Consider the following 14122-nt stretch of genomic DNA (forward strand, 5'->3'; position numbering starts at 1 on the left):
ATCAATTATTTTTACGAAGTACTTTTAAGTGAATGAAATACATGTCTTCGAAATTTAATTATTCTACACCCAAAAAGACAACGCAGCATTCCCTAAAATCAACCCAGTGCACATTTAAACATTGCTCAAAAATATTCGAGTGTGTTAAAGACGGAAGAATGATGTGGATTTGCATGCGAGGCTCTCAAAATTGTTTAATAAAATTGGTGCGTCAAATGACGGTTTTAACGAAATTTGGTAATTTGCTTATTTCTTTGAAATAAAAGGATATTTTGCCAAAAAAACTATCCAGTAGTTTTTGTCATGCCCTACCCTATATACCGAAAAAATATGAGCGAAATCAAATTTTCGACGCTTGCCGAGTTATTTTCCATATTTAAGGACAGGGACTCTTGACTCGACCAGAATCGGCGTTCCCTTTAACAAATAAAGAAGCCCCGACTGTGCTCTGTTCTGTTGTAAAACACGCAGGAAGCGGTAGAGCACGAAAGAAGTGTAGGGGAAAACACGAGACGTAGTCGAGTGTTTTTCCCTACTTCTTGAGTGCTCTACCGCTTCCTAAGTGCTTTACAACAGAACAGAGCACAGTCGAGGCTTCTTTATTTGTTTTATGATAAAGAATCAGATAATTTCCCCACGCATTCGGCTGAATTTTCAAACCAAACTTTATTTTCCAAACGAGCAAAAGTGGCGTCAGCCATGTACTGTTCTCTGATAAAGCACGCTAAAATAAGCCAATCACAATCCTTGTTAGAATTGTTCAAATAATTTGATTGGCTAACGAAGCGACAGCTGTCAATCACAAACTGGACTTCAGCTAAGCTTTCAGTTTCGAGAAGTTTGAGCGGCTTTCGAGAGAAGAACGATGCCTTCAAAGTTCGCTTTTAAGTTAATTTTTAAATACGGATCTCAAGGCAGGTAAAGGTTTATAGTCAAGAGGAATCCGGCCGTATTGTGGTCCATGAAAACGAGCACTTTTCCAGTGGAAATTACGAAACGCGGAGCTCAAAGCTTGTGGATGAAAGTGCGAAATGCCGGGTTGAATTTGAAAGGAGCTACAGTTATTTACGGCTTGTAGCCGCATGCAGCAAGATTGCCCGAACTAGCGTAAAAGTTAGAAAGACTTAACGGCTCCCACTGGTTCTACTTCGAGCACAGAAGAGAATATCAGAACAAGTTTTGCACTGACCACTCGTCGGTTTGCTTCGCTGAGATGACCGGAGAACGAGCGTTACTACACTGCATGTAAGTGTTGTTTGAGCAAATGAGCATTTTTAATTGTAAATTTACAAAAATAAAGCTTCTCATCATAAACAGAGACAGTTCAATTGTTTTCTGTCCTTGTTTTACTTCTTAGTATAATTTCTGCCTTCGTAACAAAATTAATGTCTTTATCGAAGCACTGTTTAGGTTGAGAATTTGTGTATTTCGTTACAGCTGTACATGTTTTGTCGGCGGGAATCTAGCAAAACTTGTTATTTTAGTACAGTTTTAACACTACTGTTGCTAACAATGGTCTCTGTGAGCCATATTTACTGCAGAAAAATAGCTAGCTTCCAGTGCGTTTGTCTGAGTCACAGGGGATGTTTAATTTGGGTCAAATTTGTCAAAATTCCGAAGCAAAAATTTGGAAGCCAACTTACCGTCATCAACCCGTGCTCTGTTCTCTGATAAAGCACGCTGTTTCAGCCAATCAGATCGCGCGTTATATGGAAACTTTATTATAATTTTAAATATAAGAACCAAATTTGCTTTCTACACCTTCTGCTCTTTGTACATAACTTTGAGCTCCTTCCGTGTGTGTGTGTTTTTTTTCCTACTCTTTCCATGCCCATTTCGGCCAATACAACTATGATGAAATTTAAGCTTTGCCTGACCCGGATACGATCTTGTTCTCCACGTACTATAACTTGCATTTTCATGCTAAATGAAGAGTATGCTGGGCAAAGAATTGAACAACTTGTCCAATAAATGCCTTCAACTTGTCATAAAATTTGACGGATTTCAAAATATAGTAAAATGGCGATAAAAAGCTAATTAATCTTTGACAGCTGTTGTGGCTTGTTTATGCTTGGATATTTTGGATAGCAACTGATGACACTCCGTATGAGTAACTATGAACAACTGTGAACATACTAGTAGTTTTCAATTTTTGTCAATTCACCGAGGTTGCTCGATCTTATTCTACACACGATCATGAGCACACGCAAGGCTTGATCACATGCACGTCCTGAGATCGATCACGTGCACGCCCTGGGATTGATCGTGTTCGCCTGGGCTAGATCACGTGCGTGCTCAAGACGTAGTAACGTTCCGCCTTTTGAACTCCCATTGGCTATTAATGACTTCATCTGTGTAGGTGGTCACTAAACAACAATTTTCAAATAAAGATCGAACATCATGATGATGTCAACTTAGTAATTTTTTTTGACGACAAAAAGCGCAAAGCATTGACCTGTCAAGAAATATGTGTGTTATTCCCTAGCAAGAAGGTCGGAGAAGTCTCCTATACACAGTGTAACCGTTGATATTGCTTGCGTGCTCAACCTACAGTGGGAGTAAATACCTTGCATATTTCACTTTTTGTTGGAGAACACAAAAATGTCTCAAGGACAAACTAACGCTAATGGAATTAGACAACATAAGCAATTTTCACCAAGGTTTGTCTTGAATTTCACGGCTATTGCTTCCTGAGAGGTTGAAACATGTTCCGGTAGATCGAGACGACAATTTAGATTGCGGAAAGATTTATTTCTATTTAACTCACGAATCTCGCGATTACACACTTAAGTCATTCCGTTTTACTATCGGAGCTATCACAAAGCTGAATTTGTAAAGGAGAGTTGAGTTCGAAAAATAAATTCCATAAATTGGCCGTAGTGGCACACGATCTCTAGGCTATTTAAAATGTGGCCATTTCACGTTGTTGTTTGACCGCAAAGAACGGCAAAAAAATATTCGAAGATTTATAACGCACATGTACATTCATTGTTCTGATTATTCAAACTATTGTTCAGTGACGTTCCTGTTGCCGTCACAAGGCCGTTTCTGACAAAATTGGATTTTATATTCCTATCCTGAGTAAAAGGGATTATTTAGACTATTGTCCAGGGTTAATTTTTTTGTCGTTATTTTTTTGAAGTTTGCATTTGTAACAAGACAATGTTTGCACATACTGCGTATGGCAAGGGAACTGGCAGAAAAAAATTAAAAAATAGCAAATGGACCTACCTGTCTCCAGGTTGCTTTCTTGAATCGTGATCGATTAGTTCTAAAGCTTCTTCTAACTCGGCCATGACGCGAGTTATTCCATCGAATGCCACAAACTGCTTGTAGAGGTCGGCTATCCGACAAGAAAAATGAAACTGACCCACTGTAATGGGTGGAACGTCGCGGCCAATTTATGACTCGGCCCACTAGCATTGTTTTAGCATTTCAGCGCTTAAGGACGAGCAACATTCTTCCGCTGAGTTTGAAGAGAGGCACGTGCCCCATGCAACACCCAAGCGTTGTAGACATCCTTTCAAACTGAATTGGGACGCTGTGTCGTAAGTGCAGCCTTATTTCCCGTTTAATAAGTGGCGTTGTTTGAATTTTAAAAGAGACTGATAAGCTGATGTACAGTTTTTTTGCTTTCGTTATAAATATCCCGGATGACTAGGTCTTATGCATGATTACGTCACATGCTCAAAATTCGCTTCCAAGCCTCGTTTGCTAGAAATTTTCTCAAACCTCTGGCGCTTTCATGTTGTTATCACGACGGTATTCTTTTCGTTTTTGCTGTTAAGGAATTTGCAAAATTTGCAATTTACATTTTGAAAACGAGGCTTTGCTTGTCTGGTGTTATCATACATAAGGGCTATTGTCACGAACAGGGCTGAAAATTAACTTGGTAGCAAAATGGGCCAGCTCCTTTAATTCTTAGAGGCCAAACACAAAATTAAGTGGCCATCAATTTCCTCTAGTCTAAAACGAAAACTGTTGTATTTATATGAATAAACATCCCAAAAATGTTCTCGAATCGATTCGTAACATGCACGTGTCTGACACTTCACTCAAACGTTGTAGCCATGAACATCCTTGCAAACTGAACAAGCCGGGTGAGTTATGCGGCATTGTTTTGATTTCAACGAGGGTGGTAAGGGGGGCTCTGGGTCACGTTTCACGGAATAAAAAAGACTTTTCGCAATTCACGAAATATAAAATAGACATTTCACGTAACGCGAATAAAAGGAGACATTTTTTGCTTGAACTTAGAAAACCAATGAGATTTTGTTCTCCGCGTCATTTTTCCACAAGCAGCAAACAAAACGAAATCCGTTTTCCACTGAAAATGGCTCATGTAGAAGCACCGAACGGATTATTTGTCTCGTTTATGCAGTGTTTATTACGTAATAGTTGAAAACGTGATCAAAATAAGTACTCACAGTGAATTAAACGTTTATTTCTCATTTCACTGAAAAATATTTTGAAAAAATCATGGTTCACGGCAGTCACTACTAGCGAAACCACGATTCACGAAAAAAAGCTAGCCATTTCACATTTCCCGGAAAAAAATAAGGCCATTCACGAATCACGAACATATCAATATACCATTAAAAGCTCTCTTCAAATGCCCTGTGTGACGTGGTGTTATAAATAGCTCGGATGTTATGAAAAGGGCTGAAAATCACCTCTAGTGCATAGTAGCAAATTCGGCCAGTTTTGCTGTATTCCTAGTAACGTAAAGACAAAATGAGGTGGCCTTCTATTTTTCTCTGGTCTAAAAGGAAACATGTTGTATTTATTTGAAAAAACATCCCAAATCTATTTTCGAAGCGATTCGAAGCACGCACGTGCGACCTCGTGGACTGCAAAGTTTGGGCAGCCTGGAGTCACGTGGCATAAACGAAATCAATATGGCGTCCAATCTTCTGAACGTGTAACGCTGTTTTTTTTTTCTTATGTGAACTTCCCCCAAAAATTCGTCTAACAGAGTTGAAAGAAAAAAAAAAGGAAAAAAAGAGGAAAAAAAAAAGGAAACGCGACAAAAAGATGTAGGGAATCAAATTTAAAACAAAACAAATTTAAAACGCTCAAATTTACTGCGTAGATGAACGAATTCTTGGAGTCTGGTACCTGTTAAACAACGTGATCTAAATATTTCCTGTGCGGATGAGAAAATCGAAAATGCTTTTTGTGATTTTTAGTTTCTAAGCAGATAGGATAATGATCATTTTATCCTGATATTTCTAATCGCCTAAGCTTCCCAAATAAGTATTGCATTGCTTGCACGTGTAGAGAAGTGTAAGCCAGGCATAAGGAAGCCTGCTACTAAACGCGGAAGTGGAATGCGCAGTAATGTTTTTGTTCTGTACGTGACGCCCGTGATGTCTGAAGCGCTACAGACAGCTGGGACGTGACGTTTGAAGGCAGTGAGAGCGAAAACAACATAAATAATAAAGCAATATAACGATTATGTAAATCATCCGAGATATTATTTAACCGACAACTGAGGAGTACGTTTGCCAATCGTCGAAACAAATTTTTGTCGGACGCTGCAGTTTGTCATGGCTAACTCCACTCCGGAACAGAAACAGGATTTAAAAGAAGCAAGGTTGGTGTCAGTTTTAATCCTATGTTGTACTGTATTTCATGTGAAGGGCCCTACATTCGCACGAAAACAACGCCCACTTCTCTATCTTTAATCCTACAAAAAAGCCAGAAGCCATAGCGAGATGTGCGACATTTAAATTCTAGAAGATCGTAAATTTTTAACCGCCGAGACTCGCTCAGAATCTCATCGACGAAGAAATAAATGGAACTTTTACTATGGCAAAGGAATAACAATTTAGCGTGGACAGCGCCCGGTTTTTGGGCAGCTTTCGTTCAGATGATGATTTCCCCCTCTGTTGAGAAATTCAAATCGCCTTTAACTGGAGAAATAAATTTGTGAATGTAACCGATAAAATTACTGCAGAGTATGGCGTAGAAATGGACCGTAGAAATATAATTTATTCTTTTATTCATTATATTTATATTTATAGTTTCGCTAGCGCTTGCTGACTCGAAATGATTACAGTTCTTTAGTCGAATTCAACATTATCATCTGCTACAGCAATTTTTTCTCTCCTAAGCATTACTGAAACTTTAAAATACAGAGCAAAAATAATTTTAGCGCCAGAAACAAATCAAAGACGGTCAAATAGTTCGAGTCTGAAATTTTATGCTAATAATTGTCACAATTGCTATTAAGCTTGAGCTTACATTTTCCCCACCCGTTGAAAATTCTGATGAGACGGAACAACTAGTCGATTAAAACTGTCTTACAAAGTGCAAAATTCAGAATAACTATTACCGCTGTGTGATGGTTTCTAATACCTCGTTTGAATAAGCTGAATTGAAGTGCGCGGACGTGTCTTGAAAATCCGATTCGATTACAAAAGCGAACGATGTTTTAAAGTTGTTCTAAAACCTTTGTGATCACACTTTCGAAGGTCGAGTGTTCTTTCGAGTTACTTCTTTCCATTTTGAACACGACGAAGTTGTAGTTGAATTTAGGAGAGGAAAATGTCCGTATGAAAATTCACGGACGCCATGTCAGTCGAGTGTTAACTACAGTGCGACAAATTGCTTTCTTTCTACTACCCCCTGAACCCACGAAATGTTGAAAGGTCGGCAGATTCTGATTGGTTAATTTTTTTAATAACCTGGAATTTGATTTTAAAAGCAAATTTATGTGATAGCGCGGCTTTTCTTAAATAATTCATATCATCGCTCGGCGAAACCGGATGTTTTTTTCGTTCGACTGTGAAACGTGCTGCTGTAATCCTTAGATAACAAGTGACAGTTTCTTGAGTGGCTCGCAAAAATTTGCATGAGAGAGCAGGGTCTTGAAGACTTCCTATCCAGAATCCCAAAAGGTAGTCGAAAGAAAACGTGTGGAGAGTAAGCAAAAAATACCTTGCACGTGAGGTCGACATGGACATGTTTTCATCCGAAATTACTAAGCAGCTCGTGAGTTGAATTGTAATATTAATCACGCGAGTCGTTCAGTCAAAACGGATGCTTTTTTCGTCGCAACTGTGAAGTGTTCTGCTGGTATCAGATTTTCAGTTTTCTTTAGCGACTTTTAAATTTATTCAAATTTGTAGTCGAGCACGTTTCGGGTTTTCATGTCTACAGCGAACCGAGTGACCATGCTTAAACGGTGATTTAATTATAGTGAGTGGCAGCCGAATTCTTGTCTTTAAAATGGACAGAGTACTAGTAGAAAATAGTTTTAAAGAAATCAACACTAAGTGATTTAAAGCAAAAAAATAATAAATTTCCTCAACTGAATACTACCAAGATCAGCGAATGTTTCTTTGAGAGACACAACTGGATGAAAATGTTACTTACTCAAAGAAATAGCATAAAATCCCCGGAAAGCTTTAACGAATTTGAGTACCATTTACGTTTCAATAGCTTAGCACCAGGGCAATTTCTTTCGTGAGCACACAGACAACTGAGATGTGCCGATGGCTTCGTGTCTCCGGTTCTGTCAAAAAGAAAACGTTCACGTGAATGGCTCTATTGAGAAAAAAAAGCTTATGCTCTCTTATTCTGAATTTCACAACTTTATTGACTTTTATTTCCTTATGTTCATCGAAGACATCAAAACGTCGAACCGTCTCAATCTTTTTATACCGTAAAATGCCGGTTATAATCTCTGTTTTCACGAACCTTTTCACGGAGCTACGGGTCACGCTTCTCAGAATAAGCGGGTCTCAACTCGCTTGTCACGACCACCACGGGCTCTGTTTTTACTCTAAACATGCGTCACGCATAACTCCTTGACCACCTTGATATACTGATTCAGTTATTTCATATATTTATCGCTAACCAGACTAAACGGGGGTGCAGGGTAAAGTTTTTGCCTACAACTCTTCCCTTGACCGAAATGTGACTCCTTTAAAAATCACCGTGAATATATATCCCTACATTGAAAAATGCTGCGTTGTTCTTTTGACTTACTGAAATGGAAATAGATTGGTCTTACGTTCGAGCACGGGATAGAGTGTGTGACAAGGCTGGCGTCCAGTGAAAACGGACGCACGGCTGCCTAAACACAGCGAAAAATTATCTGCCTACCTCGAACCCACAGTGTGTGCCCAGGACTGAACACAGTAGGGCTCAGAGACTAATCAGAATCATCTCCATTACAGTTGTTGCTGTCCACGACAATTCAATCCATGTCTTCTCTGGTCGTCGTTCTGCAGCTGGTATTTGCGTCTCGTGGAGCGCTTCTTCGCTTGGTATGGTAGAGGAATCGCCAAGCATCCACTGGTAACAATCCAACTGTGTCTTGCGTTCGTCGGTGTCTGCTGCGTTGGATTTGCTTGGTTCGAAACAGAAAACAGAACTGAAAAATTATTCATCCCTCAAAGTAGCAAGGCCATAGATGATTTAAACACCGCAGAAAAATTCTTCCGAGTCAAGATTCGAGAAGAATACATTGTTTTAGTAGCGTCTCCTGGTCATCCCAATGTTCTTGCTCCTGAGTGTCTCAAGCAGGCCTTCGAAGTTCACAACACCGTTATGGAACTAGAATCTTATTCCGACTTCTGTGTCACGCTGACTGGGAATAAATCCAAGTCACTAGACGAATGTGTGATGATAAACGCGCTGGAATTTGTACAGTTCAATGAGAGTAAGTTAGACGGTAAAGACCTCCAGCAGGTTCAACACGAGCTAGACAAAGCGCTAGCGTACAACAACAGTGCCCTCATGCGTAATGGACGGCCCTTCTGGTACAATTTCAACCGCATGTTTGGTGAGGCCAATCGAAGACATGGAAGCATAACTGATGCGAAAGCATTGCAAATAGTGTATGCCATCCGCGACCCCAGTGACGACGACGAGAACAAAAAAGTTCTCGACTTGGAGAAGAATTTCAATGACAAACTGGCCTTGTTGGTAGACAAACTTTCCTGTTTCGAAGTTCACTACTCAAGTGAACGAAGTCTTGATGATGCTATCGCTGAGAGCAGCGGGTCTGATATTGCATTGGTGTCAGTCACTTTCAACCTCATGATCGTCTTTGCTAGCGTCATGCTCGGTAAATTCTTGAATCCGCTGACCGGTCACTCATTGCTCGCTAATGCAGGAGTGTTTGCAGTGGCCCTGGGGATTGCATCTGGGTTTGGTCTTGCCATGTGGTTTGGCGTGCCCTTTGTTAGTTTTGTGGGAGTATTGCCGTTCTTGGTTCTGGGAATCGGCATCGACGACATGTTTATCATGGTGGATGAGCTTGATCGACAGCCACGGGAACTGTCAAAGACTGACACGATTAAAGAAGTTATGAAGCGTTCGGGAGCAACTGTTACCATGACAACCGTGACGGATTTGGTGGCGTTCGCAGTTAGCACCTCTACCTCATTTCCGGCTATAAAGTAAGACAATTAAATTGATTGTTTATTAGATTGTTTCCATTATTTTATCATCTTCAATCAAAACACAAATTCATTTCTTATTAGTTATCTGAATTTTTGCAAGAAAGTTTGTGGTTTCTTGATAAGCCGAAGTTTACAGTACGAAATCTGCTGCCATCTAATAAATCGATAGAATTTAATGTTACATCTAGACACTACTACGATCAGGATAACATACCAGCTGGATGCCAGTTATAGGAAGCATTTCACGGTTTCCTTGCCGTTGGGTAACTTCTTTGTCCCTTATGCTTAGCGAACCAGAGTAGTATGCCCAGATGTTCACGACTAATTTCGTACACTTCTATAGTCCTTCAAGGAAAGATCAAATTTTAATCAGGCTTAGTTATTAATCTTGAACCAATTTGCTCTCTCTTTATGCATATCACATTTTTGTTGCATTGCAGGTATTTCTGTATCTACGCTGCTCTGACAGTCACTTTCTCCTTCTTCATGATTGTGACGTTCTTCGTTGCCATTATGTCGTACGACGTGACAAGAATCAAATCGGGCCGCAGAGATTGCTTACCATTTTGCTTCGCACCTTCGCCAAAGAAGGGCGCGCCAGCCTGGGACGAGCCTCGTCCACAGACGTCAAATAAAGTTATGCTGAGCTGGGGCAAGTTCCTGACACATCCGTTCACAAAAGTTGTAGTCATCTGCCTCTCAGTGTTGCTGGTCGGTGCTGGAATATACGGGGTCACCCGAGTGGATGAAGCGTTTGACAGAAGAATCTTGGCGAAAGATGATTCCTACTTGAAACGATTTCTGTCAGCTCAAGAGAAATATTTTGAGCTTTCCATTGGAGTAAACATCGTAGAGAGTGGTGAGGTTGATTATGAGCTGGGTTCCACCCAGCAACAGATCAGAGAGCTGACAAACATCATGAAGGCTAATGAACATTACAAGGAACAGACAGTCTCCTGGATGGAAGAATTTTCCAAGTATGCCAAAATGTTTAGGAAGAACATAACCGGCCCTAGATTCTTGCCTGAATTGAAAGCATTCCTTAGCATTCCCGAATTTGCTTATTTCAACCAAGACTTGAAGTTTTCCGAAGACGGCACAAAGCTGGAGGCTTCTCGCGTGCTCGGTTTCATGAAGGGTGACGACAGCTCCACCTTCCTGAAAAACGCCATGCTCACTATCCGAGATGACATCGCAAAAAAGTCCAAACTCGATGCCTTTCCAATCACTCGACCGTTTATGTTCTTTGAACAGTACGCTATAACATCAAGGGAGACCATAAGGAACCTGATAATTGCAGCCATAGCGGTGATGGTCGTCACAAGCCCCTTCTTGGTGGACTGTACCGTAATGTTCATCGTGGTCCTCAACTTTGCGGCTCTGATATGTGAGTTATTTGGACTGATGGTTATCTGGAATGTGTCCCTTAACTCCGTGTCCATGATCAACCTCGTAATGGCTATTGGGTTCGCAGTCGATTACAGTGCACACATTGCGCATGCTTACGTAACTTCAAACAAGGTCACAGCTGATGAGCGAGTAGTGGATGCATTGAGCACATTGGGCGCGAGTGTTTTCATGGGAGGTAAGTTCCCAAATAAATTAAAATTTGTTATTTAATCGGAATAATAACAAGAAAGGCCGATTGGATCGTACAAAAGACGAGGCCGGCAGCTAGAGAAAAAAGATAATTAACGCCACAAGACTAGTGTTTAGTATTCGAGTGTGCGATATAAGTGAAACGTTTACCTATAATTACCCAGATTAAAACACTCGATCTCTGCTCCCGATCTCCTCGTTTGAGCTTGGACTGCTCATAAATCATCATATAAAGGATCCTGCAAAAGTCGTTGACTCAGTATTAAGAACCTTTCATTTTCAGATCAACTATCTAGTACTCGTTAGTGCTGTCTCGATACTGTCAAGGACACTGTACTGATGTGACAGCCTTCTCATGTCGGCTTTTTTGAAGCTCTTGCTTAGTTTTAAAGTCTTTTTGACTTGTTTATAGTCATAGTTCCTCCGTGTTAAGGTCGTTAAGACATGACCTGTCTAGTTTAGCCTTATAATTTGTAAATTCTTATCTCTTTAAATATAAAAAAATTTGCACGTAAAATAATGTATGCGTGCGGTTAATTTGCTAGCTGGTTTTTTATCTTGCAGGATTCAGTACGTTCCTCGGCATGATCGTACTTGCGTTCGCCTCTTCGGAGATCTTCCGAATATTCTTCCGAATGTTCTTCGGCATTGTGGTGTTTGGTCTTCTTCACGGCCTGTGCATCATGCCGGTTTACTTGTCTTTACTGTGCTGGAGACCCGCGGTAACCAGACCTCACTCGTCAAGTCTTGAGAGTGCACAGAAAATGCGTATTAGATACGGCAGTGATGAAGCCCTCAAACCAAATGGTACTTCACTTTGCAGTCATTGTCCGGGACTGGATAAAGAGACAGACGTTTAAACCGCCATTTTCGGACCGTTTGCTCGTTCAGTTTACCCGGTCAGTTAATAACGTTAGTTGAGGTCTAGAAGAACTATAAGTGATACCTAATGCCCTCAGCTGTTAAAAACATCCTGTACCTCAAGAGTGCATTGATCTTATTTTATAGGACAGGACTAGTGAAAATGAACAATCTTCTGGTAACCTAAGTGTTAAACAAGGCATACTAAAGAATATGTCTGGCTAGACAAAAATTGAAGCTTAATTCATTTCGACTGCTCTTGCGAGAACATATCCTAAATGTGATTACATTTGAAGGCCATCGGACCGAGTCGGAGAAATGTTATAAGGCCTGTTTAGATAGCGGGATTTCGCGCACGGCGACAAAAATCACTCGCTCGCACGCGAATCCCGCGAGCAACACAGGCTAACTGACCTTAACTGCTATACTGATAATTCGTTTAGCTAAACCTTATGTATCGACCTTAAGTATTGACTTATCGAGTCATTGTGTTTTTGTTGTTGTTGCTCCTCGTTACTTTCTGTACAGCAGATCAAGCTAGAAAAAAAAAGCAAAACAACAACAACAACAACAACAACAAAAACACACACACAAAAGAAACAAGATTACGAACAGCAACTTAGAAATAAAGTCTAATATGGCTTACAAAGTGCCACATGTGACTTAGCTCCTGCACTCTGATAGGTTGTTTCAGTCAGTCACAGGAACACAGGAACACGTATAATATCGTGAACAGTTTCAACCGCAAGGAAATTTAATTTTGATGAATTATGAATACCACGTTATATTTGATATAGGATTAAAAACGTGCGCTTATACAGTGGAACCTCGATTTAACGAACCTCTATTTAACGAAGTCCTCGATATATAACGAACGATATTCTATGTCCCGGCTAAAGTTACAGTAAACTGTATGGAATAGAACCTCGATATAACGAACCTCGATATAACGAATTCTTCGATATAACGAACATAATCCGGAAGCCCAAACGTAAAATGTACCTCGATATAACGAATTACAATGTTTCCTTGTTTGCGAAGACAATTTTCTCTATAACCTCTGTGTTGCAACATTTTTAAATCGCTACTCTGAAAGTGTCGTTCTTTTGTAAACAAAAGCTGCGCGTCTGCTCAAAAGTGAAAATGATTGATACTGAAAGCCACCATGCTTAATGAATTGCATCTCAAAACGCGGCACTTCTGGGTGACGAAAATTGTATTGAATTGCGTGTCAGAAGTCACCTATGTTACAAATCAATCATTAACTATGACCTCGATGTAACGAACATTTTGGTCGTTTCCCCTCAAATTCGTTATATCGAGGTCTTCGATATAACGAACCCTCGATTTAACGAACAAATTTGGCCGGTCCCCAGCGACTTCGTTAAATCGAGGTTCCACTGTATGAAGAATTTACTAATTAAAGATTTCAGCAGCTCTCTTGACTGCTCAGGTAAAAAAAAATGAAGTGTAAGTTTAAAAAGACGCTTTACTGTTATAATACAAATGTAATAAAGATAGCTGAAATATAATCGAATGTGTCTTGGTTAATATAATTAGCAGGGTGCCTTAAAGTTAACTCCAGTATGGTACTTTATCATTTGAGATAGAGAAATGTCTAGTGTGTGGAGAAGACACAAGTCAAGGGAAAATTCGAGGGAAAACAATGAAAGCATACTGTTTCCCGAAGGACTAGTAATTAACTGTTATGTCATATAGCTGGAGTTTATTGTAGAGTTATAAGTCTAGGGGAGGTCAAAGTAATCTATGGTCAGTTAGTGGGAGCGCGGGCGACAATTGCGTAATTGTCCGCCGGACAACATTTAGATTTAGCCGTTGCCCACGTGACCAGTAGGAGCACCCGATTCTACACGGCTGCAACCTCGTTCCCAGGGTCCTCTCTCTACCTCGAAAAAGTACAGTAGAATGATTTCTCGAACCCTCAATTTTTCGAACCTCCCGATAACTCGAACAAAAAGTCGTTGCCTCTCGTCAGTCGAACACTAATTTTACCCCCGATTTCTTGAACTCATCGATTGTTCGGACCAATTTTCGTTTCCCTTGGAGGTTCGAAAAATCGGGATTCTACTGTACTTGTCTTTCTCGAGGAAGGAAGAGAGAGGACCCTGGGAACGAGGTTGACACGGCTGCCGAAGGAGAAGAATCTCCGCGCCCCCAGATTCAATTTTTCCAGATCTTCTACATCCAATCCAAAACGTAAGGTGAGGAAAGCAGGACGATCAGCC

General features: G+C 40.4%; 2 protein-coding genes across 2 annotated transcripts in view; one reads left to right on the forward strand and one right to left on the reverse strand.

Annotated features, from left to right (window-relative positions):
- The window catches only part of LOC145480727 (uncharacterized), a 317856-nt gene that overhangs the window by 54642 nt on the left and 249092 nt on the right, over positions 1–14122 (reverse strand). The gene's annotated exons all lie outside the window — the stretch shown is intronic.
- LOC145480710 (patched domain-containing protein 3-like) lies at positions 1734–14120 on the forward strand. The gene is made up of 4 exons (XM_081459021.1): positions 1734–5596; positions 8187–9413; positions 9857–11001; positions 11580–14120. Exons 1-4 carry the CDS (start codon positions 5550–5552, stop codon positions 11873–11875), a joined length of 2715 nt encoding a protein of 904 aa, XP_081315147.1. The 5' UTR covers positions 1734–5549; the 3' UTR covers positions 11876–14120.

Source organism: Orbicella franksi, chromosome 3, assembly GCF_964199315.1.
Source record: "Orbicella franksi chromosome 3, jaOrbFran1.1, whole genome shotgun sequence".
NCBI classification, from domain to species: domain Eukaryota; kingdom Metazoa; phylum Cnidaria; class Anthozoa; order Scleractinia; family Merulinidae; genus Orbicella; species Orbicella franksi.